This window comes from Pristiophorus japonicus, chromosome 13, assembly GCF_044704955.1.
Source record: "Pristiophorus japonicus isolate sPriJap1 chromosome 13, sPriJap1.hap1, whole genome shotgun sequence".
In the NCBI taxonomy this organism is placed as follows: Eukaryota; Metazoa; Chordata; class Chondrichthyes; family Pristiophoridae; genus Pristiophorus; species Pristiophorus japonicus.
In genome coordinates, this window is record NC_091989.1 from 22311739 (window position 1) to 22337680 (window position 25942).

Sequence of the window (25942 nt, forward strand, 5' to 3'; positions counted from 1 at the left end):
TCGTTTCTCACTAAGCACTGATCTCATCCTTTATTAACAGTGCTATCCCACTTCCTTTTCCTTTCTGTCTGTCCTTCCAACTTGTCAAATACCCCTGGAATATTTAGCTCCCAGCCTTGGTCACCTTGCAACCACATCTCTGTAATGGCTATCAGATCATACCTATTTGTATCGATTTGTGCCAGCAACTCATCTATTTTGTTACGAGGTTTGTCAGTGCTTCGATGCTGGGGATGTTGGCCTGATCGAGAACACTGATGTTGTGTCTATCCTCCCAGGGGATTTGCAGGATCTTGCAGAGACAGCATTGGTGGTATTTCTCCAGTGACTTGAGGAGTCTGCTGTATATGGTCCACGTCTCAGCCATATAGGAGGGTGGGTATCACTACAGCCCTGTAGACCATAAGCTTGGTGCCAGATTTTGGGTCTTGGTCTTCGAACACTCTCTTCCTCAGGTGACCGAAGGCTGCACTGGTGCACTGAAGGCGGTATTGGACCTCGTTGTCGATGTCTGCCCTTGCTGATAGTAGGCTCCCGAGGTATGGAAAGTGCTCCACGTTGTCCAAGGCCACGTCATGGATTTTGATGACCAGGGGGCAGTGCTGACCACACTCGACCAGCTCCGTTGGGTGGGCCACATCGTCCGCATGCCCAACACATAAGACTCCCAAAGCAAGCGCTCTACTTGGAACTCCTACATGGAAAGCGATCCCCAGGTGGTCAGAGGAAATGTTTCAAGTACACCCTCAATGCCTCCTTGATAAAGTGGAACATCCCCACCAACACCTGGGAATCCCTGGCCAAAGACCGTCCTAAGTGGAAGAAGAGAATCCGGGATGGCACTGAGCACCTCACGTCTCATAGCCAAGAGCATGCAGAAAACAAGCGCAAGCGGCAGGAGAGTGCGGCAAATCAGACTCCCCACCCACCCTTTCCTTCAACGACAGTCTGTCCCACCTGTGACAGAGACTGTAATTCCCATATTGGACTGTAGTCACCGGAGAACTCACTTTTAGAGTGGAAGCAAGTCTTCCTCGATTCCGAGGGACTGCCTATGATGATGATGATTTGTTACGATTGTTGCGTGCATTCAAATAGAGAGCTTTTAAACTTGTTTTTTAATCATTTTTTCCTGCTCTGACTCCACTTTCTCATTTACCTTTATATTTATACATTCTGTCCCTTGTTGGCACGCTCTAGTTTTCATTTCCCCCAGTGCTACCCTGCTCTATTGCCTGGGTCAGTCTGGGTTCAGTGGTTGCACTCTCACCCTTGAGTTGCATGGTGTTGTAGCTTCAAGTCCTACTCCACAACCTGAGCATGTCATCCAGGCTGAAACCCCACTGGAGTACTGGGGGAGTGCTGCATTGTCAGACCTACTGTCTTTCAGATGGGACGTAAAAGATCCTGTGGCACTATGTGAAGAAGAGCAGAGGAGTTCTTCCAATTGTGTCAGACCCAACCTACACCAGCAAAGAAAAATTAACTGGTCAGTTATTTCATTGCTTTCTGTGGGATCTTTATGTTTGCAAATTGCCTGCATAACAGTAGTGACTATGCTTCAAAACGTAATTCGTTGGCCATGAGGTGATTTGGGCCATTTTGAGAACATGAACGGCGCTATATAAATGCAAATTCTTTCATTTTTCCTTTTCAATACATCTCACTGCGCTCTTTGACTACGACCTCTCTAATGAAAAGGTTAATTTGTTATATTAACTTTTAGCTTTTGCCTATTAAGTATGTTTCTGTTAGAAGGCTGGAAATGTCGATTTCAGTTTAATTTTCAGTGAAATGTAAAGCAAAGACAGGGGCAAGCAGCTGATCCCAGTTCAGCAGAGGCAAAAGCAGACTTCCTTTCTTCGACGGCTGCATTGCAGCTGCGACATCATTGACAGGTCAGTGGTGCTATCCATTCAAGAAGCTGTAGCTAGGATGGCCAACTTCTCCGAGAACACTGATCAGGAATATGGTCAAGTGGCAACTAAAATCTTGAGCCTGTGTAACTACCCCAGTGGAATGATTTGAGTGACTGCTCAGTCAAGGTGAAGCCTTGATAAAGTGCTGTTAAAACAGGAGGTTTGGCAGCGAATTGGATGAGGTAATATGAAAAGCTGTAGATTCTCAGGCAGAGTGAAAGAAAGGTTTAAACAGTGGATGTTAGAATAGATAGTTCAGAATTCAATTAAGGTCTACTTGGATTAATTTGACCAACCAACTACACCGATCTCAGATCTGTAGTGTGGGGGAATCCTCCGGTGAACTTGCAAGGTAAGTGAGCTGTTAAATGTGTAATTATTGTCAAATAATAATTTTCACAGTGTTTAATACTCTGTAAACATCAACAAGAAATGCTTTTCGGCCCTATTATTTTGAGGAGTAACTTATAAACTCCCCTACACCACAGCACACACTTCGACATTTATTGACCTGCAAATTAGCAATCGCATTCCCGGAGACCAGAGTGATGCTGGTCGCAGAAAGAGGAAGATGGAGCAGCAGTGTAATAGTAACAGCAAGGAGGAGAGGATTGCAATACCAAGATTGCCAACAGATAAGGAGATTTGAATATTCTGCCTTAAGTGGGCATAAGAACATAAAAAATAGGAGCAGGAGAAGGCCAGATGGCCCCTCGAGCCTGCTCCGGTATTCAATTAGATCAATGTACTGGTCAGGTGGGCAGAACTGTGGCAAATGGAATTTGTAGGGGTAAAAAAGGAGGCTTCTCTTCTTCAAGGTGGACTAACTGATATAGTTAATCGACACCTCACCCATCTCCCACTGAATAACGACCACGGAAATAAACAAACGAAACCTCAAGATTACCGGTTTTATTACGAGCAATGCACAGGAAGGTTCAGTCGTGGAACCTCCAAAATACGAGTTTTCGAGTAGAACTTACTGGTTTTGGAGAGGAGCTATCCTCCTCAAAATCATCGATAGGTCTATTGTTATCAACGAAGTTACATTGATTAGTCGGGCTCTGAGTGGTACATGCAACTGTCCATTCTCATCATTGTTTTGTTCCATTTTGTCCTCTATCCCAGTCTATCCGACGCCTAGGGTGGTTTATACTGGCTTCTTTATCTCTTCCTCAGGGACTTTTAAACAAAACTGCTGACTTTGGCTGTTTAAGTATTACTAAGATTAAGCTATAGTTTAATGCGGATGTGTGCTATACCTATATAAGCAAGTGTTACATACATAGCCAATTATACAGAACCTCCTACTACTGATATGTTCATACCTTCAGCATAATTCTGACCACCTATTTGCAACCTTACAATTTATCCCTTACAGAATTCAATCCGGGTAAGTGTGAGATAATGCATATGGGGAGATCTAACAAGGCAAGGGAGTACACATTAAATAGTACAACACTGAAAAGTGTAGAGGAACAAAAGGGACTTGGAGTGCAGGTCCATAGATCCCTGAAGGTAGCAGGCCAGGTAGATAAGGTGGTTAAGAAAGCATATGGAATACTTGCCTTTATTAGTCGAGGCATGGAATACAAGAGCAAGGAGGTTATGCTTGAACTGTATAAAACACTGGTTAGGCCGCAGCTGGAGTACTGTGTGCAGTTCTGGTCACCACATTACAGGAATTATGTCATTGCACTGGAATGGGTGTAGAAGAGATTTACAAGAATTTTGCCTAGACGGGAAAATTTTGGCTGTGCGGAAAGATTGGAGATGCTGGATTGGTTTTCTTTGGAACAGAGGAGGTTGAGGGGAGACCTGATTGAGGTGTATAAAATTGAGGAGTCCGGATACAGTGGATAGGAAGGACCTGTTTCCCTTGGCAGAGGGGTCAACAACCAGGAGGCACAGATTTAAAGTAATTGGGGGGAGATTTAGAGGAGATATGAGGGGAAATTTCTTCACCCAGAGGGTGGTGGGGGTCTGGAACTTACTGTCTGAAAGGGTGGTAAAGGCAGAAACCCTCACCACATTTTTCAAATAGTTGGATGTGCACTTAAAGTGCCATAACCTACAGGGCTAGGGACCAAGAGCTGGAAAGTGGGATTAGGCTGGATAGTTCTTGATTGGCTAACGCAGACACGATGGGACGTAATGGCTTCCTTCTGTGCTGTAAATTTCTATGATTCTATGATGTGATTCTAAGGTTAAGGGGAGATTTGATAAGAGGTGTTCAAAATCATGAAGGTTTTTGCTCAAGTAAAGGTGGTGGAAGCAGATTCAATAATAACTTTCAAAAGAAAATTGGATAAATACTTGAAAAGGAAAAATTTGCTCTGCTGTGGGGCTAATTGGATAGCTCTTTCAAAGAGCCAGCACAGACACAATGAGCTGAATGGCTTCCTTCTGGGCTGAATCTTTCTATGATTCTAATCCAAGGAATCAAACACAGGTTCCAGCTCGTCAACCCTTGGTACCAAAAAGGCAAAATGTAAATTTTGGGCACACAACAGTCAGAAAGGAACAGGATTGCTTCTTTTGATCCAGAAGGTGGCAGGATTGGTAAATTGTCAGTATTGATCCAAGCACAGAAAAAAACCTCAGGATATTGCCCTTCTTTCAGAGTTTGGATTGGACAATAGCAGCTGGGTGTTGAAGCACGAGGTGCTTTTCTAGAAATGCTAGAATCTTTTTCCAGGAGTCTTCCTGAGCATCTGAATGAGGTTTGGCCTCTCCTCCCCACAACACACTCACTGCAGAAAGAAACAGTATAAAATAAGGAAACATTAGTTAGTAAACTTGAGATTTTAGGAGATTAGCACAATTGTCAGTAACACTAACACAAAACACATGATAGAAAGCAAAGTTTTTGAGAGTTCTTGAACTGTCCTACATTCTAGTACCTCCAAATTCACTTCTGAAGTAACTGAGCAGCAGTACATTTGGTTGTAAAAAGATATGGAAGTTTGTAGGGAAGTGTATTTTCAGAGCAGTCAAACTCAGAGGTGCTTCTGAATTCATGTTCCAAACACATTGTGGAGACCTGAAGTAATTCCTTAAAGTCTCATGCAAGACTTCTCAATTGCGAGTGCACACCGAGATCCACTCCCAGACCTGTGCAAATAATGTTTTGTAAGCCTACAGGTGAGCAATCACACACAGGCTAACTCAGTTCCTATCTCAATTTCCTCCCTTGTCTCTCCTCAGCACCTTCTCATGAAGGCTTTACAGACATTGGGAACTTGACAAGTAGGGAATTGAAAGCATGAACATCTGTTAATGCTGATTGGGGAGAGTTGGGTGCAAAAGATAAAATTCAACAAATGTTCAATTTAAAAAAAATACTAATATATTTAAAAGGTCAGGCCTAATGGGAGCATGACAGGATAAGAAGGCCTACCAATTTCTCAGACCAACTGGGGGCTGGGCAATAAATGTGACCTTGCCAGTGTCGCCCACATCCCGCGAATGAATTTTAAAAAAAATCTATGATTTCCCACATTGCTGACTTCCCAATCTTAGGCATGAGCAGATAACAGACATATCCACAAATTAGGGAGAGGGAAAATTGTAAGTATATTACTTACACTTATGAACTATGGTTTTAAATGCAGAGGCCTGGGATCAGCTTCCCTGCCCTTTTCCGGTAATAATGGAGTTAATCAAATCTGCAGTGGACACTGTATAATGCCCACACTACTGGGGAGGGTGCAAGGACAAAATAGCATTGGAGTTTTAAACTAGCAGGGAAGTGGCACAAAGCCTCGCTGTGGAAAAACAAGAATTTTCCTCTACCATTCACCGCAAAATGGAGGGGGCGGGGGAACGCTAAGCAGGATACAAATTTAGGCAGAAATTTTTTGTTCAAGGAAACAAGGCATCAAGTCACTCATTTAATAAATCTAAAGACAGTATTTATTGTTGTTAAACATTTGGGATCCTTATGGGGACGTGTTCAGGCCGGTTGTGATCTTGACAACCACTGATGCCATGCATCTGGTGAATCTGGGCTGCAGGTCTAATTGGAGCATTCGGCATAACTAACAGCAGCTGTTCGAAGTTATAGTACCCAGAGGCACTGCTCCTCAAATACGGGAATTCCCAGGGAAAATCCATCGTGGCACCATGCAGCAGGAGTCAAGAAAAAAAAAGGAATATTTTGCAGTGAGCACAAGAAAACAGAATGGGAGCAAGCCCAAATCATAACAATCCTTTGAGCAGGTCTAAACCAGTGCCCACAATAACTCAATGAGGAGTTTTATATGATCAATTGCTCATTTAGATAAGCCCTCTATTGAAGGTTGTGTTAGCCCACGTGCACATGCAAATGCCAATTAGGAAAATACACATTGTGCAAACATATGAATTTCAAGGCAACAGCATAAAATCATTATGTAATAAATTGGTGTGTATCTAAACTGAATTTGTATCTAATCACAGAAGGAAATAAAAATCTGAAAGCCATTACAACTTTGTTGTGTATTACACCCAAGGACCGAATAACATCTTTGGGTCTAACTAGTGAGGACAAGACTATTTAAAAATGTTTGAATTATGAGTAGGAATATAAAATAGCGCAGCAGTACTCGGAAGGTTAATGCTATTTTTGGTACTAGCTCACCTGTTTTGTTTGTGTCATGCAGCTTAAACTTGGATTGCCTAAAGTGTGGGCTATATGGAGGTTCAATTAAATGTCCGGTTTGAGGGTATGAGATTGCTGTGAGCAAGTGATCATTTCCTGCAGCCTTCATCATCTTCTGGATCTGAAATGGAAAAGTATCTAAATTTACATCTTCAAGTATTTCTGGTCAATAGCTCAAATCTCATACATAAATTAATCGATTCATGACAAAATGGAGCATAATATGCACTTACCTCAATGGCTGATTCAGGCGCAGGCCAATTCTGATCATCCTCCCCAAAAATAAGCATCAAGGGGCATCTGATTTTATCAACCTGCCAATCAAACATAAGAGTTTATATAGTGGAGAGTTAACAAGAGTTTATTCACGAGTATGTAATCCTGTCACTCAAAAATCTGGCAGGCATGAGTAACAAGTAGAAATGTCCTAAGTACAAGTGAGAAATTTACAAATATCACTTTGCCATGCGAGACCTTGGTAGCTATCTTAGCTCAGAACTTTCTCTACATTTGTCTCCCTATAAAGGAATCTTTTGAATTCAAACATGTATTTTGCAGCATGAGTTTTTAAACATGAGTTTGTGCAACAAACACCATTAAAATTTGGAATTCCAATGGACAAAATTCACTTGAAATTTTGTTTCTTCAAATGTTACATGCAATTGAGCACTACAAGTGAAAAATTATGACTATTCCTACCTTCGATTTCAGTATTTAATAGACAGATAGCCAATTTACAGGTTTAAAATCAAGCAACCCATGTAGATGAGGGACTTTGAACAGACACTTTACTGCATTTTTTGAAAACTTTAATGCGGATGCTGTGTTAACAGTTGCACTTCCACATACCATACACACTTTTCCTGTGTTTATGGCCTGATAAGTTTCCATAAGGCCAAGTCTCTTGTTAACCAAGATATGCATCTATATACTCTGCCGTATATTAACATAGTCGAGGACTATTTTCCAACAGTCTATCAACTCTGAATCAGTTCCTATGGACTGGAGGGTAGCTAATGTAACACCACAGTTTAAAAAAGGAGGGAGAGAAAACGGGTAATTATAGACTGGTCAGCTTGACCTCAGTAGTGGGGAAAATGTTGGAATCAATTATTAAAGATGAAATAGCAGCGCATTTGGAAAGCAGTGACAGGATCGGTCCAAGTCAGCATGGATTTATGAAAGGGAAATCATGCTTGACAAATATTCTGGAATTTTCTGAGGATGTAATTAGTAGAGTGGACGAGAGAGAACCAGTGGATGTGGTGTATTTGGTCTTTCAAAAGACTTTTGACAAGGTCCCACACAAGAGATTGGTGTGCAAGATCAAAGCACATGGTATTGGGGGTAATGTACTGAATGTGGATAGAGAACTGGCTGGCAGACAGAAAACAGAGTCGGGATAAACGGGTCCTTTTCATGGCAGGCAGTGGCTAGTGGAGTGCCGCAGGACTCAGTGCTGGGACCCCAGCTCTTAAAATATACATTAATGATTTAGATGAAGGAATTGAGTGCAATATCTCCAAGTTTGCAGATGACACTAAACTGGCTGGCAGTGTGAGCTGTGAGGAGGACGCTAAGAGGCTGCAGGGTGACTTGGACAGGTTAGGTAAGTGGGCAAATGCATGGCAGATGCAGTATAATGTGGATAAATGTGAGGTTATCCACTTTGGGGGGGAAAAACACGAAGGCAGAATATTATCTGAATGGTGGTAGATTAGGAAAGGGGGAGGTGCAACGAGACCTGGGTGTCATGGTTCATCAGTCATTGAAAGTTGGCATGCAGGTGCAGCAGGTGGTGAAGAAGGCAAATGGTATGTTGGCCTTCATAGCTAAGGGATTTGAGTATAGGAGCAGGGAGGTCTTATTGCAGTTGTACAGGGCCTTGGTGAGGCCTTACCTGGAATATTGTGTTCAGTTTTGGTCTTCTAATCTGAGGAAGGACGTTCTTGCTATTGAGAGAGTGCAGCGAAGGTTCACCAGACTGATTCCTGGGATGGCGGGACTGACATATGAGGAGAGACTGGATCAACTGGGCCTTTATACACTGGAGTTTAGAAGGATGAGAGGAAATCTCATAGAAACTTATAAGATTCTGACGGAACTGGACAGGTTAGATGCGGGAAGAATGTTCCCGATGATGGGGAAGCCAGAACCAGAGGACAAAGTCTTAGGATAAGGGGTAAGCCATTTAGGACTGAGATGAGGAGAAACTTCTTCACTCAGAGTTTTAACCTGTGAAATTCCCTACCACAGAGAGTTGTTGATGCCAGTTCATTGGATATATTCAAGAGGGAGTTAGATATGGCCCTTACGGTTAAAGGGATCAAGGGGTATGGAGAGAAAGCAGGAAAGGGGTACTGAGGGAATGATCAGCCATGATCTTATTGAATGGTGGTGCAGGCTCGAAGGGCTGAATGGCCTACTCCTGCACCTATTTTCTTTGTTTCTATGTTTCTAACAATTAACCCCAAATCACAGTATATTGCCCACTGGCGAATAGTAGGATGCTTATTATGACGGATCTGGTTGTCCTGATTCAGAGCATAAGCATCTCACCATTAAACATCTGTTTCTTACCTGTATTACAGCAGTTTTAAGTTGGCTGCAGTAACTGCATGCTGAGAAAACATCAAAAGCAATCTACAAAGGCTATCTGCAGTTGCCAAAAACAAATGACTCATCTCCGTTGATGCTGATCAAGGAAAGCAGTTTGATTTTTTAAGTGGATGCATATTTCCCTAATCATCATCATAGGCAATCCCTCAAAATCGAGGAAGACTTGCTTCCACTCCAAAAGTGAGTTCTTGGGTGACTGAACAGTCCAAAATGGGAATTACAGTCTCTGTCACAGGTGGGACAGACAGTCGTTAAAGGAAAGGGTGGGTGGGGAGTCTGGTTTGCCGCACGCTCCTTCAGCTGTCTGTGCTTGCTTTCTGCATGCTCTCGGCAATGAGACTCGAGGTGCTCAGCGCCCTCCGGGATGCGCTTCCTCCACTTAGGGCATTTTTTGGCCATGGACTCCCAGGTTTCGGTGGGGATGTAGCATTTTATCAAGGAGGCTTTGAGGGTGCCCTTGAAACATTTCCTCTGCCCACCGGAGGCTCGCTTGCCATGTAGGAGTTCCGAATAGAGCGCTTGCTTTGGGAGTCTTGTATCAGGCATGCGAACAATGTGGCTCGCCCAACGGAGCTGGTCGAGTGTGGTCAGTACTTCGATGCTGGGGATGTTGGCCTGATCGTGGACACTAACATTGGTGCGTCTGTCCTCCCAGGGGATTTGCAGGATCTTGCGGAGACATCATTGGTGGTATTTCCCGAAACAATGGTAGCAGATCCCAAGTAAGCCCTGGTAACAATAATAATTTATGTAGATCAACAGCTTACCAAACTCTGAGCTCTGGCTTTGTCTAGAAGATGTGTGATTTATCTGAGTCAGGTATCTGAAGGGCTACCCTGATAACTTTGAAACCTGACTTGATTGAAATCACTGCAAGAAATGTTTCACAGTGGATTGGCTTTGAATTAATTATGAATGATAGCTGTCTATGTGTACTACCCTAGATCAATGAAAATAAATATGAATGGGACCAGAATCAGTTCTGTTATATGGGCCATGAGCTAATAAAGGTCTCTCTGTGCAGTGAATTTCTCACACAAAAGTTGTTCATCAAGCAGATGTAGCTCTAGTTACTAAAATTACTGCAAAGAACTGCTAAGTCTTCAGGGGCTGGAATTTGGTCAGCATTTTTGCCGCGTTTTTCAGCGGTATTCATAATTTTTGGTGGAAAACCACCTGATGAGAGTTTCATCCAAGTGTTCCACCGGCGGTTTCAAAATACCGCTGGGGAGCAACACTGAAAAAACCGCTCCAGCCTGTGTTTAGTGGTAGCGGCGTTCCTAGTTGCTGGGAAAAAAACTGCCCAGATAAACCAGCCAGAGCAGCCCTTCGATCAGCGGTAGATATGAAACCCTGCAAAAAAAAGGCAAGTGAAAGTTTTTTTAAATTCTTTTGCAGTGATTCACTGGAAAAGGATCCTGTGAGTGTTTTCCAATTTTTGATTTTTTGTGTTTTCCCCTCGGACTAAATGTGTTTAGCCTTGGACTAAATACCACTAAATTTGACCAGGATATCATTTCCGCCGACAATCCACGTGGAACACCGATTTTTCCTGCCGGGCGGATTGTTTTCCTTTTTTGATTAATTTTCCGCTGATCTTAATTAACTAATCATAGCGGTTTTTTGGGTGGTAATTTGGTGGTGGGGGTTTTTGACCAAATTCCAGCCTCTTGGCAATTGGTTTTAAATTACTGGTGAAAAATTCATTATATAACACATATTAGAGGACTCAAACATTAAATTCCAGTTTCGTATAAAGTTCAATTTGAAATTGAGAGCTAGTTTGCTGATTGATCCATTTTAATCCTGTGTTCTTTCTGTCTCAATAAAAAATAATTGGTAGTTTTCAACCTAGGTCATATTAACATATTTTCCAGGAATTCAGGAATAACCCATACCATTTCCAGTGTACACGAGATAAAAATGGGTTCACTTTTCATTCAGGTACATTGCAACCATGTATAAGCACTAGGGTGTATTTTGGTTCAGAGAGAGCAGGAACTGCCTACGAAATTATTCCCTTAAAGTGAACAGGAGTTAAAAATGAGTTGGGAGATGGTTCAAATTGTAATACCCAACACGAGACCTCAGACGGCAGAACACTTACCACACCCAGAGACCATTTGTTCAGATTTACACAGAAAGAGAAAGAGACACAATATACTAATCAAATCTACATTACTTACAAACTAGATTAACTGCTTAAAGCAAAGACAACTCCATAATTCTTATAGTTCCTCTCAGCAAGTTTGTGGAAATAATCTATTTAAACCACTTATCAGGAGTGGCGTTAAAAGATAGGGTAGGTCTGATCCTGATAATTACACGGGGATTACACTCAACTGTGTGCTCCAACACTGACCCCATTGTAGTTTGCGGTGTCAGTGGGAGGACACCTCATTAGCTTGGGGCAGGCAGGTGCAAGTTCCATTATGGATCAAATTAATATTAATAAGGGTCATCGACCCGAAACGTTAACTCTGCTTGCTCTCCACAGATGCTGCCTGACCTGCTGAGATTTCCAGCATTTTCTGTTTTTATTCCAGATTCTAGCATCCGCAGTATTTTGCTTTTATATTTAATATTTTTCATTGCAGCCTGCTCTGCAATTTCTGTTGAACATATTCCATATTTCTATACATAGCAGAACCCTTTTACCTGTACTATCCACTTTGGATCATCTGGAAACGGCAAGGGAATATTTCTCCATATCATAGCGCCATCTTCTGCATACTTAATTTTATCTGTTTGACTGAGTGAGGAGGCAAGAAAAAGGAATGAAAAGTCAGTGACTGGACAATGAAACCTAACAGTAACACAGATATTTTTCTGTATAGGATTGTTAAATCCATTAACACTCCCAGATTTTAAAATGAGTGCACCCTACCAATTTCACAACAGTGAAGGTATTTGTGGACTTATCAACACTGCTCAATTTTTTTTGCAGAAGACAACCACTTCCCCCTGACCCTCCCCATTATAATCATTACAACCCAAAGAAAGAGTATTTGGCTATGCTCATAAGAACAGCAGACATACATAACATGAAAACACCAGGAAATTAGATTCACTTACAATAGTTCAACAAATGTTCCTTCCTGGATAAGTTTATAATGACTTCCACTGATGCAGATTAAGCACTTGGGCTAAGGTAAAAGCACATCAAGTGCAATAGATAAACAATCAAGATAAGCAAAAAATGTTGTATTTATGATCAAAATGAAACTATGGGCAAGAAACTGAGTAACAGATTAATATGACCAACATTCAGCAAATAAATCCATTGCAAAGGCCAAAATACCAGCCATATATGAGCACAGCAAACTGTACCATAATGTACTCCAGGTCAAAATTAGCAAAGGCTCTAGTTTAGTTGAGAAACTGTTACTCTGAAATTGTCCTATCAGAAGTTTAATTTCTGCTGCACAAAGGCAAAACTTACTGAATCAATCCCTATTGCAAAACACAAGATATGCCAAGGGTTCTCGAGCTCGTTTGAAGGCTACAAGTAAATAAATACTCTAATGGAAAATTATAGCTACCAATTCTTATTTTGACTCATGCCATTGTAATTTTTCTTTCAAAAGCTTTGTTGACCAGTCCAATGTTTCAAAATATATATATATAGGAATTGTTCTGTAGGCAATGGATTATAAATGAAAATACACAGAGAGTGAACAGATGTAAACCCAGTTTCGATCTCACAGTAGTAAGATAACCGACGTTCATGTATTCTTCTCCAAGTCTGTTTCATAGCTGGTCAACTTACATGAATATTTGGGATGTCTGTTGCCATCAGGAGTGCAAGTGTGAATCCAAGTGAGAGCCCCAAAAGGGCAACTCTGCCTTTTGCAACCTTTGGATGGTTATTCAGGGCATTGAAGGCCTCCTGCGAATCAGTAAATACAATGTTACAGTGCCCTTTTTGATGTAACAGCAATATCCCTATGTACCTGACAATAGTAAACACCAAATGCTGGAATTGCTTTTGCTGCAATGGTGCTGGATCTTCAGCAGGGCATGACTTCCACCACCCCTTGCCTGTGCCTGACTTTGGCCCAATTCCTGGGCCCGAATCATTTATATACTATGAAGGTATCTGTGTCCTTCATAGCACCACTCATGTGCCTGCCTTGGGGGCGCAAGGTAGAATTGTTGCAATGCCTTGCTTGCTTTTTAAAAAAGTGAAACTTAGTCAATTTGACAATTTACTGAATGTAAGCGCTCGCAGAGCAAACTGGCCAATTATTTAACTCCGATCACCCTCCCCGACACCCTCTCCCCAATCTGTTATGTCGCAAATAACATGAAATACATCTTACAACACCATCCCGTTATTTGTGTTACATTATAATACATGAGCCAATATGTGGGTGGACACACTGTATATCCAGCATTACTTCCGATAGAAAATACCAAAAGTAGTGTTGGGTGGTGTAATGTATTTGCTTCATGGGTTCTTTGCTTAAGAATTCATAGCAACGCATTGTTAATAAACCAACTAGTTCTTAATAGCAAACGTTTAACAATCACACTGCACATTAGCAGTTCATCCACTAGGTTCACAATTGCATACCTCATGGTGGATGACCTAGACTTAACTGACTGGGGTTTTATTGAGTCTTGTGAACATCACATGACTGGCTAAGCCACTCACAATGCAACAGCTCTACAAATCTGTGAGCATACTCACAGATGCATACATTACAGGTGGCAGGGAGCTAGATTTTTTTCCCAGGTTTCGGCATAACCACAGAGGAAATTCAGCACCCAGAACTCCAAGTCCTTGAGAATCAGTAAACCCATGTTGGAAGTAGGATAAAAATTTTTTATCTAGGATTGTTAACGCAGCTCAATGTCATCAAAACAGATTATGATTCTTAATAAGGATAACTCCCCCCCCCCAAATAGGCACAAATCACTGCAGCCGCATATGGCTAGAATTGGACAATGAGCAAACAGTGTGTCATCTTCAGCACCGAGAAGCCCAAGTTATTACACTGAGAAAGAGAGATCTGATACTGCCCATTCAGATTTATCCTTCAGTCACAAAGATTCAGTTACTTGGCTTGGTAATCACATCCGATCCATACTAGGGCAAGCAAGTGCCGAAGATGGCTGTGGTCTGTTACTGTCAACAACTTACATTTTCCAAAACCCTACATCCACCCAGTAAAGTATACTGTAGCCATCTTCTTTATCAGACAGAAGTGAAAACTCCTCTTTTGTACTTGAACATAATACATTCCAAAGCAATTTAGACTAATGGACGAGGAGCATGAGCAGAGTCTGACCCATACCAGTATTCATCCTCTGTAATGATAGGGAATGCTGTGAGGGGCAGGAGGTGCCCTGATGGCACAAAGGGGGCTCTAGTTGGGTCGTAAGAGGCTGACAGACAGGACTGAAGTGGAGGGTTGGGGACCTGATGGACTGAACGGGGCAACAGGTAGTTCAGGTTCTATTCTGCTCGCACTCCCCTCCATCACAGGGCTTGTAGATCCTGCCCTCCAAATACTGCCAAATCCCAGTACTCCCAGATCTTGGAATCTCCTCTCAAAGTATCAGGATACTATCCCATTACTGACAGACCCTAGGCTCCCCAAGTGCTAATAGTTCAGTAACCCGGATAATACATTTTGGCATAACATCCTTGTTCTTATAAAACCTCCGACTAACCATGAGTCACACCATGGGAGATCTGCCAGTATATAAATCAAAATACTGAAGAAGAAGAAAATAGGATCCATAAGAAATCACAGAGCTGAAGGATAACTTCAATTATGTAAAGATTTATCACAGCTAAAGTGATGTCATCTTTACATCATGTTTTCCAAATGTAATTCCTGTTAAGCAGTGACTAATCACTGGAATTATGCATGTGACAGTCAATCCAAATTTCACAATTCTTTGGCACATTAGTACTTTTGGCACTGATGTTTTCCCGATAGTAAATATCTGCCAATTTCCTAATGATCACATTTATAAATCCAAAGTAGTTGAAACATTGCAACCCATTAAAATATCCTTTTACCTCAAAGTAAAACAGGTTTGAGCCAAAGGTGTCATGTGACCGTGGGACTTCCTTATGTCCCGTGTAAGCCAAAGCTAAGGTTGCAAATCCTCGGGATGCAAGAAGAGCTGCACGATATTCAACAAGACCTCCTCCACTACCCCACATATCCAAAACAGCTGCAAATGGTCCAGGGCCTAAAAAACAACAGTATATTTCTAAAATGCAGGCAACAGATTGTTGTAATTCAGTAGGACATTGTGTACTACAGCTGAATCATGGTTACTGCACATTGGAAATAAATTTTAGAGGACAAGAACTTATATGTATACAACACCTATAGATGCTTCACAAATAGAAAGGACATCGTGTATAGCGCCTTTCATGACCTCAGGACGCCCCAAATTGGTTTAAAGACAATTAAGTACCTTTGAAGTGTAGTTACTGTTGTAATGTAGGAAATGCGGCAGCCAATTTGCAGACAGCAAGGTCCCACAAACAGCAATGTGACAATGACCAGATAATCTATTTCAATGATGTTGATTGAGGAATAATGTGATTGAGAATGATGATGATTAGCCAGGACACCAGGGAAAACTCCCCTGCTTTTCTTCAAAATAGTGCCATGCAATTTGATACAAAGTTGTTCTACACTTAGATCAAGATAATCCATTCAACTGGAATTGGGAGTTGATCATAATAACTTTACATGAGAAGTCATCATCATAGGTAGTCCCTCGGAATCAAGGAAGACTTGCTTCCACTCTTAAAATGAGCTCTTAGGTGGCTGAACAGTCCAATACGAGAGCCACAGTCTCGGTCACAGGTGGTACAGATAGTCGTTGAGGGAAGGGTTGGGTGGGACTGGTTTGCCACACGTTCTTTCCGCTGCCTGCGCTTGATTTCTGCATGCTCTCGGCGATGAGACTCGAGGTGCTCAGCGCCCTCCCGGATGCACTTCCGCCACTTAGGGCGGTCTTTGGCCAGGGACTCCCAGGTGTCAGTAGGGATGTTGCACTTTATCAGGGAGGCTTTGAGGGTGTCCTTATAACGTTTCCTCTGCCCACCTTTGGCTCGTTTGCCGTGAAGGAGTTCAGAGTAGAGCGCTTGCTTTGGGAGTCGCATGTCTTTCAACTTGTTAATGACAAGTTGACTATATATACACGTTTACCATACAAAACGTCCCAAGGCACTTAACAGGTTTGTAGTAAGAGGATCAGAATACCGAGCCGAGGAGGAGTCAAAAGATGGGTTTTGAGAAGTTTTTTTTTTGAAGCAGAAAGTAAAAATGTGGGTAGGTTTAGGGAGAATTCCAGAAAGCAAGGCCTAAAACGGCAAAAAAGCTTTACCACCAACTGTGGGATGAAGGGAGTGGGATGCACAAAAAGGCCATAATTAGAAGACCATAGAAACTAGTCTGTGCAAGAATACAGCAGTAGGGCTAAGTGAGACCATGGAGCAATTTGAAGAGGACAAGGATTTTAAATTCATCACCTAATGCCAAGCATCTTTTTCAAGATAAACCAACCTTGGATCCTAAACAATGTTTACCTTATATAAATATGAATTCCCTTTTATTCAAGTCCATAGTCAAAGATTCCCCCTAACCTTGTAAGGCTCCCATCATAGAATCATAGAATGTTTACAGCACAGGAGGCAGCCATTTGGCCCATCGAGCCCATGCCAGTTCTCTGCAAGAGCACTTCAGCTAGTCTTACTCTACTGCCCTGCTAAATTTTTTTCCTTCAGGTACTTATCCAATTCCCTTTTGAAAGCCATGACTGAGTCTTCCCCCACCACCCTCTTCAGGCAGTGCATTCCCAATCTTAGCCACTCACTGCATCAAAAGGTTTTTCCTCATGTCGCCTTTGCTTCTGCTGCCAATCACCTTAAATCTGTGTCCTCTGGTTCTCGACTCTTCCGCCAATGGGAAAAGTTTCTCTATCTACTCTGCCTGGACCCATCATGATTTTGAACCCCTCTATCAAATCTCTTTTCAACCTTCTCTGCTCCAAGGAGAACAATCACAACTTCTCCAGTCTATCCCCGCAACCAATCTCGTAAATCTTTTCTGTACCCTTTCGAAGGTATCTTTTCTAAAGTGTGGTGCCCAGCATTGAGGTCGAACAAGTGTTTTATAAAGATTCATCATAACTGCCTTGCTTTTGTACTCTATGCCTGTATTTATGAAGCCCAGGATTCCGTATGCTTTTATAACTGCTTTCTCAACCTGTCTTGCCACCTTCAGCCATGAATGCACATATACTCTCAAGTCTCTCCATTCATCCACTCCCTTTAGAACTGTAGTTTATATTGCCTCTCCTCGTTCTTCCGACCAAAACTGTGTTAAATTTCATCTGCCATGTGTCTGTCCATTTCACCAGCCTGTTTATGTCTTATACTATCCTTATACTAAGTCTAATACTATCCTCCTCACTGTTCACTATACTTCCACGTTTTGAGTAATCTGCAAATTTTGAAATAGGCAAATCCAAATCATTAATATGCATCAAGAAAAGCAGTGGTTCCAGTACAGACCCCTGGGGAACACCACTCTATACCTTCCTGGAGTCCGAAAAAAACTTTTCACCACTACTGTGTTTCCTATCACTTAGTCAATTTTGTATCCATGCTGCCACTGACCCTTTTATTCCATGGGCTTCAACTTTGCTGGCAAGCCTATTACGTGGCACTTTATCAAACGCCTTTTGGAAGTCCATGTACACCACATCAACCACATTGCCCTCATCAAAAAACTTGATCAAGTTAGTTAAATACAATTTTCCGTTAACAAATCTGTGCTGGCTTTCTTTAATTAATCCACACCTGTTCATTTTGTCCCTCATTATCGTTTCTAAAAGCTTCCCCACTACCGAGGTTAGAATGGTCTCTAGTTGCTGGGTTTATCCTTACACCTTTGAATAAGGGTGTAACTCTTCTGGCACCATTCCTGTATCTAAGGATTGGAAGATTATGGCCAGTACCTCCACCATAACTTCTTTCAGCATCCTAGGATACATCCCATATAGTCCTGGTGACTTATCTACTTTAAGTACAGCCAGTCATTCTAGTACCTCCTCTATCAATTTTTATCCTATCCAGTATCTCCACTACCTCCTCTTTCACGATGACTTTGGCAGCATCTTCTTTCTTGAAGACGACAGATGCAAAGTACTCATTTAGTCAGCCATGCCCTCTGTCTCCATGAATATGTCTCGATTTTGGTCCCCAATCGGCCCCACCCCTCCTCTTACTACCCGTTTACAATTTATATGCTTATAGATGACTTTTGGATTTCATTTTATGTTAGCAGCCAATCTGCTCTCATACTCTCTCTTTGCCCCTCTTATTTTCTTTTTCACTTCCCCTCTGAACTTTCTATATTCAGCCTAATTCTCACTTGTATTCTCAACTCGACATCTGCTTTTTTCTGCTTTATCTTACTGAAATTAACCTTCCTCCAATTAAATATTTTTACTCTAGATTGCTCGCTGTCCTTTTCCATAGCTAATCTAAACCTCATGATACTATGATCACTGTTCCCTAAATCTTCTCCTACTGATACTAGCTCCACTTGCCCCACCTCATTCCCCTGAACCATATCCAGCAATCCTCGTTGGGTCAGAAATGAATTTATCAAGAAAGTTCTCCTGAACACACTTCTCCTGAATAATTCTTCCCCCTCTCTGCCCTTTACACTATTACTATCCCAGTCTATATTAGGATAATAAGAATAACTTTTACTTATATAGTGCCTTTAACGTAGTAAAGCGTCCCAAGGCGCTTCACAACAATTTTCCAACACATAGTTGAAAACCCCCATTATCACTACTCTATGGGCTGGATTTTTGGCTTTTGAGATTTTGGGGTGGTGATGAAGGCGGGGCGATCCTGATACTGCCTGGAAAAAGTTTGCGCCTTATCTGTAAAATTCAGCAAAAAAAATTAGGTTCCATGATTGGGGGTGCAAAATCAGGCATTACACAAGGAAGATTCTGTCCTTGACCCTTCAAGGACAGGTGGAAACAGGCGGTCATATTGATGACACGGATATGTGGTCGGAAGTTCATCTGTGTAGTTCAGGTGAACGTTAAAGATCCCATTGCGCTATCCGAAGAAAAGCAGGAAGTTCTGGAAGTCCTAGCTAACATTTCTCACTTAACTATCATCACCAGACAGAAACATTCTGGCCATTCATGCAATATCTGAATGTGGGATCTTGCTGTGTGAAAACTGGCTGCTGTGATTCCCTACATAATAGTGAATCTACTTCAATATAATTCGCTGTATACAAAGCACTTTGGGACATCCTCAGACACACAATGAATGTTATGTAACGCTATTTATTTCTCTCTTTTTTCATGGTAAGGAATCAGAACATAAGAAATAGGAGCAGGAGTAGTCCATTTGGCCCCTGGAGCCTGCTCTGCCATTTAATAAGATCATGGCTAATCAGGTAAGCATTCAGAAAAATCCATAACTGCAGAATGATCCATGGCATGCTGGATGCAAAAGAAACAAAGATCAATAGTGAAACATCATTTACCTGGTGGAAAGAACATTGTTCCAATGATACGACCCTCTTTGACCTCTAACCTGGTGGTGCCTGGCGCCATATAAAAACGTTCTAATACAATTGATGCCAGTACTGCTGCCTTGTCAAAGTCACTGGAAATCCATTCATCATACACAGAAATGGTTACTGAATATGGGACTGTCACATCCTTCTTCCTTAGCCTAAAAGGTAAATTGACACATGCTAGGATTATAACCTGCTGCTAAAAGTCAAAATAGATTTAAAAATGTGATGACATACATTTTCCTGTTTAGTACAATTAGGTCTATTGCCTGACTCCAGGTGATTTTCCGGCCTCAGGGCCATTTCCATTACTCGGGTGGGCTCCCTGGCCGAGGCCGCATGCCACGGGTTTGGAGAGTGGCTGTGGCAGACCTCAGAGAGCGGCTGTGGCAGACCTCAGAGAGCTGCTGCAGCAGACCGTTGTCAGCAACCACAGTGATGCCAGTCCAAGTTTGAAAAATAATTTTTCTTTTGAATTTGGCGCTAAAGCTTATGTAATCGATTGCTCAGTGCTGTCCATGGCAATGCTGATATGAACCATTAATCTGTTTTATTTCATGCAGATGAACATACGGAGCAATAATTATGATCTTCACATAATAATACAAAACTAAAAAACACCACAGTACCCCACTCAGTGGTCATCTTGCTCGACTTAAAAGTACATTTCTAACATCTGTCTCTGGTATTTCTTCCTCCTCACATCCTACCGCTGCCTGTTCCAAAAGCCTTCCAGTACCTGTAACCCTGCTTTATTTCTGGCTGTTCACAAACAAGATTAAAAATCTTCTAACACAATGGGTGCAAGATATTTTTTGATTACTGAGACAAGCTAACAAATTGCCTATTATTTGCAGTCTCTGAGGGAATGACATTAAAGATAGCTCATCAGCAATTTAATTACCTACTGTCTCAGACTCCTTTTTGTCTTGCAGGAATGTGCTATGCATCAAAACTCAAAATTTAAGGTACCTTCCACCTTCCCCCGCTCACCCAATTCTTTCTTTGAAAAAGAATGGTCAAAAGATTGCAAACCATCACAATACTTACCTTTCATATCCAGTACCAGGACTTAAATCCAACTGAGATTGATGGAATGAAAGTCTCCTACGTTTGTTAACTGTCTATATTAATGACTTGGATGAAGGGACCGAGTGTAATGTAGCCAAATTTGCTGATGATACAAAGATGGGTGGGAAAGCAAATTGTGAGGAGGACACACAAAATCTGCAAAGGGATATAGACTGGCTAAGTGAGTGGGAAAAATTTGGCAGATGGAGTATAATGTGGGAGAATGTGAGGTTATCCACTTTGGCAGAAAAAAAAACGCAAATTATAATTTAAATGGAGAAAAATTGCAAAGTGCTACAGTATAGAGGGACCTGGGGGTCCTTGTGCATGAAACACAAAAAGTTAGTATGCAAGTACAGCAAGTGATCAGGAAGGCAAATGGAACGTTGGCCTTTATTGCAAGGGGGATAGAGTGTAAAAGCAGAGAAGTCCTGCTACAACTGTACAGGGTATTGGTGAGGCCATACCTAGGGTACTGCATGCAGTTTTGGTCTCCATATTTAAGGAAGGATATATTTGCATTGGAGGCCGTTCAGAGAAGTTTCACTAGGTTGATTCTGGAGATAAGGGGGTTGACTTATGAAGATAGGTTGAGTAGGATGGGCCTATACTCATTGGAGTTCAGAAGAATGAGAGGTGATCTTATTGAAACTTATAAGATAATGAGGGGGCTCGACAAGGTGGATGCAGAGAGGCTATTTCCACATAGGGGACATAGTCTCAGGATAAGGGGCCGCCCATTTAAAACTGAGATGATGAGGAATTCCTTCTCTCAGAGGGTTGTAAATCTATGGAATGCTCTGTGGAGGCTGGGTCATTGAATATATTTAAGGTGGAGATAGACTGATTTTTGAGTGATAAGGGAATAAAGGGTTATGGGGAGCGGGCAGGGAAGTGAGCTGAGTCCGTGATCAGATCAGCCATGATCTTATTAAATGGCGGAGAAGGCTCAAGAGGCCAGATGGCCCACTGGGCAGACTCAGTCACGTTGAGTGGGCATGGGCCCATAACACAAAACCACCCACGTATGGCAAGCTCACCTCAGAAAGACCACAGAATGATCACTTTGGAAAAATGGAAAAATCATACTGGTATACTAGGGGGTATTCTGGGATTGGGGTTGAAGTACACTATTCAGGCTGACTAGCGTAAGCTTCAAACTGGAAAACCATTTCTCAGCAAACTTGGTGATTGCAAAATTCACAAAAAATAGGATTTTTATTTTTATTATACTCACAGGGAGATTACCAGTGGAAGTGAAAATAAAACATGGACAAAGAGGAGCAAAGAGGAAGGGAAAATATTTTCTACCAATTTATATAAAGAAATTATCACAGGTCTATTTGCTTCCAAAAAGTTTTTAAACAGCACATAAATATAAATTTAAGCAGTCTTCTATCTTTTAATAGATCAATGTGGGTTAAAGTCCACAGCATTTAAAAAAAAGTGTACCTCATTTCAGGACGACTGCCAGGTGCCAGCTTCATGCTCCATAATAAGCCCATCGGTTCCTGGTCAGTGTACGTGCCTCCCAGTGACTTATCTCTGGTGACTGTGAACAATACCATTAAAGGAACTTTACTGTAGGCTTCTGCTAGCATCACTTCTATCCAGATGAAAAGCTAAAATACTGAAGACCATTCATATGAACATTTTTTTTTCAAAATCTCATTTTTCTGAACAGAAGGCATATATCAAATATTACAAAATTTAAAGGTTATGGAGCCGAAATTGCCCCTTTTTATAGCCCCATTAGCACGTCCGTGGGGCACAATGAATTTTTTGCCTGGCCGAGGGGGGTGATTGTGCCTCTCAGGAAATTGCCCCAGAGGTTTGGGGGGAGCAGTGCTGTTAGCGCCGCGCCCAGCAATTAGCACCATCCCGACTGACGTCATCGCTGTGCACGCGGCCGCTTATCACCCCGCACCGACCCCTTTGTGCCCTATGGGGGAAATTGCTCCATTGGCCGCGAGGCTGGTGCCAGTAGATTTCAATGACAGCTTAGACATCCGCCGGTGGGGCGCCCCTTAAAGGGGAGGCCTTTAGCGCCCTGGACCGGCATTTTATTTTGTCAGTCGATGCAAGAATGGTGGTCCACGGATCGACCAGCACTCCGATATGGGTCCCGGGCCACTGGCCTGGTCGACTGCGTCCCTGGTGGTCCAGTGGCTGGCCACTAAAGGGCCTGCAGAGTGCACAGCGACCCTCTCCCTTAACTGAAAGGGAGGGGCATTGTAGCATTCCGCTTCCTTGGAGGGGCGCACGTGGCCAAATCTACATCGAGTGGGGGGGGCTTCCGGGCCCGACGATAAATGTCCCGGCCTGGAAGGGTACCGCCCCCAATTGGGGTGCGAGGCAATTTCAGCCCCTATATATTTAATAGATACACTTTCCCTTCCGAGAATCAATTATGTTGACAATTTCAGTGAAAAGGTTTCTCATTTATCTCCCTTAATGCTTAGATTTACTGCAAGTCCCATTAGGTCAAGATATTTAGAATGTGTGTAATATTTAGTCCAAATTGCTCTTTTCTAATTTATACTTATTTCACTCTTGCAGGTTGTAATGGCAATCAGGGGGGGGGACTTTAACCCAAATAAAACAGGTGGGAAGTTAAAATGTCAAAAGTCTAAATCCCGACCAGAATCCGCCCACGTCTGGTTTTAACGATGGCAGGATGGGGGGGGCAGGCAGTCAACCCGCTCCCAGGATTTGGGTCTCCCATTTAATTATTATAATGAGGCTGCCATGTCTCAGATTTAGTCCCCATTTCAAATTTAACTATAGTTGGTTGGGTTTTGCAGGCCCCGTGAAACCTACCAGATAAAGTAAGGTGAGTACTGTTGCATCCAGGAGCTAAGTGCCTTTATACTTTTCTCCTGGATCCAGCGTTCCTGCCTAACCTAACCCCCACAAGGCCTCGGATCCCTTCTCCTCCCCGCCACCCCCCCCAAACCCGAGCCAGGCCACTGATCCACATGTGGCAGTGCCCCCACCGGGTGGGGGGGGGGAGGGGGCACGGGGCAGATGTCAGAAACGGCGGGGCGCTGAGGACGGTGGGGGTCGGAGGACGAGTGCAGGGGTCGGGGTCGGAGATGGCTCGGAGTCAGAGATGGCTCTGCGGGGGGCAGGGGGAGGGGACTCTGTTAAAACTGGAAGCGAGTGGGTTGGGGCTGGTTTGAGATTAACATTTTTCTTTTACTTCCCACCCACCCGTACTTGGGGGTTAAAATTCTCCCAATGTTTCAATGATGAGGAATTATTTTGTAAAGGTAATAGTTGCAAAGAAACAAATTGCACAGCGTAACTTAGTTGCACAAACCTCGGACAATCCCCTCTGAATCACTGACATAGTGGGCATATGCCTCCCACCAATCAGAATCCTCAGACAGCAGCATTGAATGCAATGTAACTCGTTGGTTTGGCACTAAATGTACAACCTCAAGCTTGACTGGCTCATCCACAAGTCCTCTTGCTGGCTCTGCTTTGATCATGGGTGCCACACTGTGACTGTATCTTCTCACAGCACCTAGATGTAAAAAAATATCCAATAATACTCCAGTAATGGAAATAATTTTCTTTAAATTACGCATCCCTAATGTATAGGATAGATTTTAAAATCAGCCAAATAAAATTCATTAAAACAATTCAACTTTCACCAACAGAATCTGATCTTATAGAATGATAATATGCTTGTGTGGTGCAGGTAATGAACCAATCAGCAACAACTTGCATTTATATAGCACCTTTAATATAATAACATGTCACAATGCACTTCACAAGAGCGTTATCAAACAAAGTTTGAGTGACACCGAGACACATAAGGAGAAATTAGGACAGGTGCCCAACAACTTGGTGAAACAGATATTTTTTAAGGAGCATCTTAAAAGGAGGTGAGGTGTGTAAGTGGCGGAGAGGCTTAGGGAGAGAGTTCCAGATCCTAGGGCCCAGACAGCTGAAGGCACGGCTACCAATGGTGGAGTGATTAAAATCGGCAATGCCCGAGAGGCCAGAATTAGAGCATCGCAGAGATCTCCGAGGGTTGGAGGGCTGCAGGAGGTTAGAGAGATAGGGAGGGGCAAGGCCAGGGATGGATTTGAAAACAAGGATAAGAATGTAAAAATCAAGGTGTTGCCAGTTCTGGAGCCAATGTCGGTCATCGAACAGAGTGGTGATGGGTGAACGGGACTTGGTGCAAGTTAGGATACGGGCAACAGAGTTTTAGATGGGTTCAAATTTAGGGAGGGTAGAAGATGGGACTGCAGCCAGGAGAGCATTTAAATAGTCAAATTTAGAGGTAATAAAGGCATGGATGAGTGTTTCAGCAGCAGATGAGCTAAGGCATGGTCGGAGACAGGCGATGTTACGGAGGTGCAGGTACAGCAAATAATCAGGAAGGCAAATGGAATGTTGGCCTTTATTGCAAGGGGGATAGAGTATAAAAGCAGAGAAGTCCTGCTACAACTGTACAGGCTATTGGTGAGGCCATACCTAGAGTACTGCATGCAATTTTGGTCTCCATATTTAAGGAAATATATACTTGCATTAAAGGCTGTTCAGAGAAGGTTCACTAGGGTGATTCTGGAGGTGAGGGTGTTGACTTATGAAGATAGGTTGAGTAGGTTGGGCCTATACACATTGGAGTTCAGAAGAATGAGAGGTGATCTTATCAAAACATATAACATAATGAGGAGGCTCGACAAGGTGGATGCAGAGAGGATATTTCCAGTCATAGGGGAAACTAAAACTAGGGACATAGTCTCAGAATAAGGGGCTGCCCATTTAAAACTGAGATGAGGAGGAATTTCTTCTCTCAGAGGATTGCAAATCTATGGACTTCTCGGCCCCAGAGAGCTTTGGAGGCTCGGTCATGGAATATATTTAAGGAGGAGATAGACAGAATTTTGAGCGATAACGGAATAAAAGGTTATGGGGAGCAGGCAGGGAAGTGGAGCTGAGTCCATGATCAGATCAGCCATGATCTTATGAAATGGCGGAGCAGACTCAAGTGACCAGGTGGCCTACTCCTGCTCCTATTTCTTATGTATCTTATGAAGTGGATATGTGGTTGGAAATTCATCTCATTTGTGAATGCTCCA

General features: G+C 42.5%; 1 protein-coding gene across 2 annotated transcripts; it reads right to left on the reverse strand.

Moving 5' to 3' along the window:
- Positions 1-2776: 2776 nt before the first annotated feature.
- On the reverse strand, positions 2777-24368 carry LOC139277959 (peroxisomal succinyl-coenzyme A thioesterase-like). 2 transcript variants are annotated; one of them, XM_070896593.1, is made up of 10 exons: positions 24166-24368; positions 22296-22395; positions 19740-19930; positions 15215-15390; positions 12950-13069; positions 12256-12326; positions 11839-11932; positions 6795-6875; positions 6541-6682; positions 2777-4672 (listed from the first exon to the last, which is right to left on the reverse strand). In XM_070896593.1, exons 1-10 carry the CDS (start codon positions 24335-24337, stop codon positions 4539-4541), a joined length of 1281 nt encoding a protein of 426 aa, XP_070752694.1. In that variant the 5' UTR covers positions 24338-24368; the 3' UTR covers positions 2777-4538. The 2 variants fall into 2 exon arrangements, with proteins under 2 accessions (XP_070752694.1, XP_070752695.1); XM_070896594.1 differs by having other exon boundaries at positions 24284-24364.
- Between the last annotated feature and the right edge of the window lie 1574 nt (positions 24369-25942).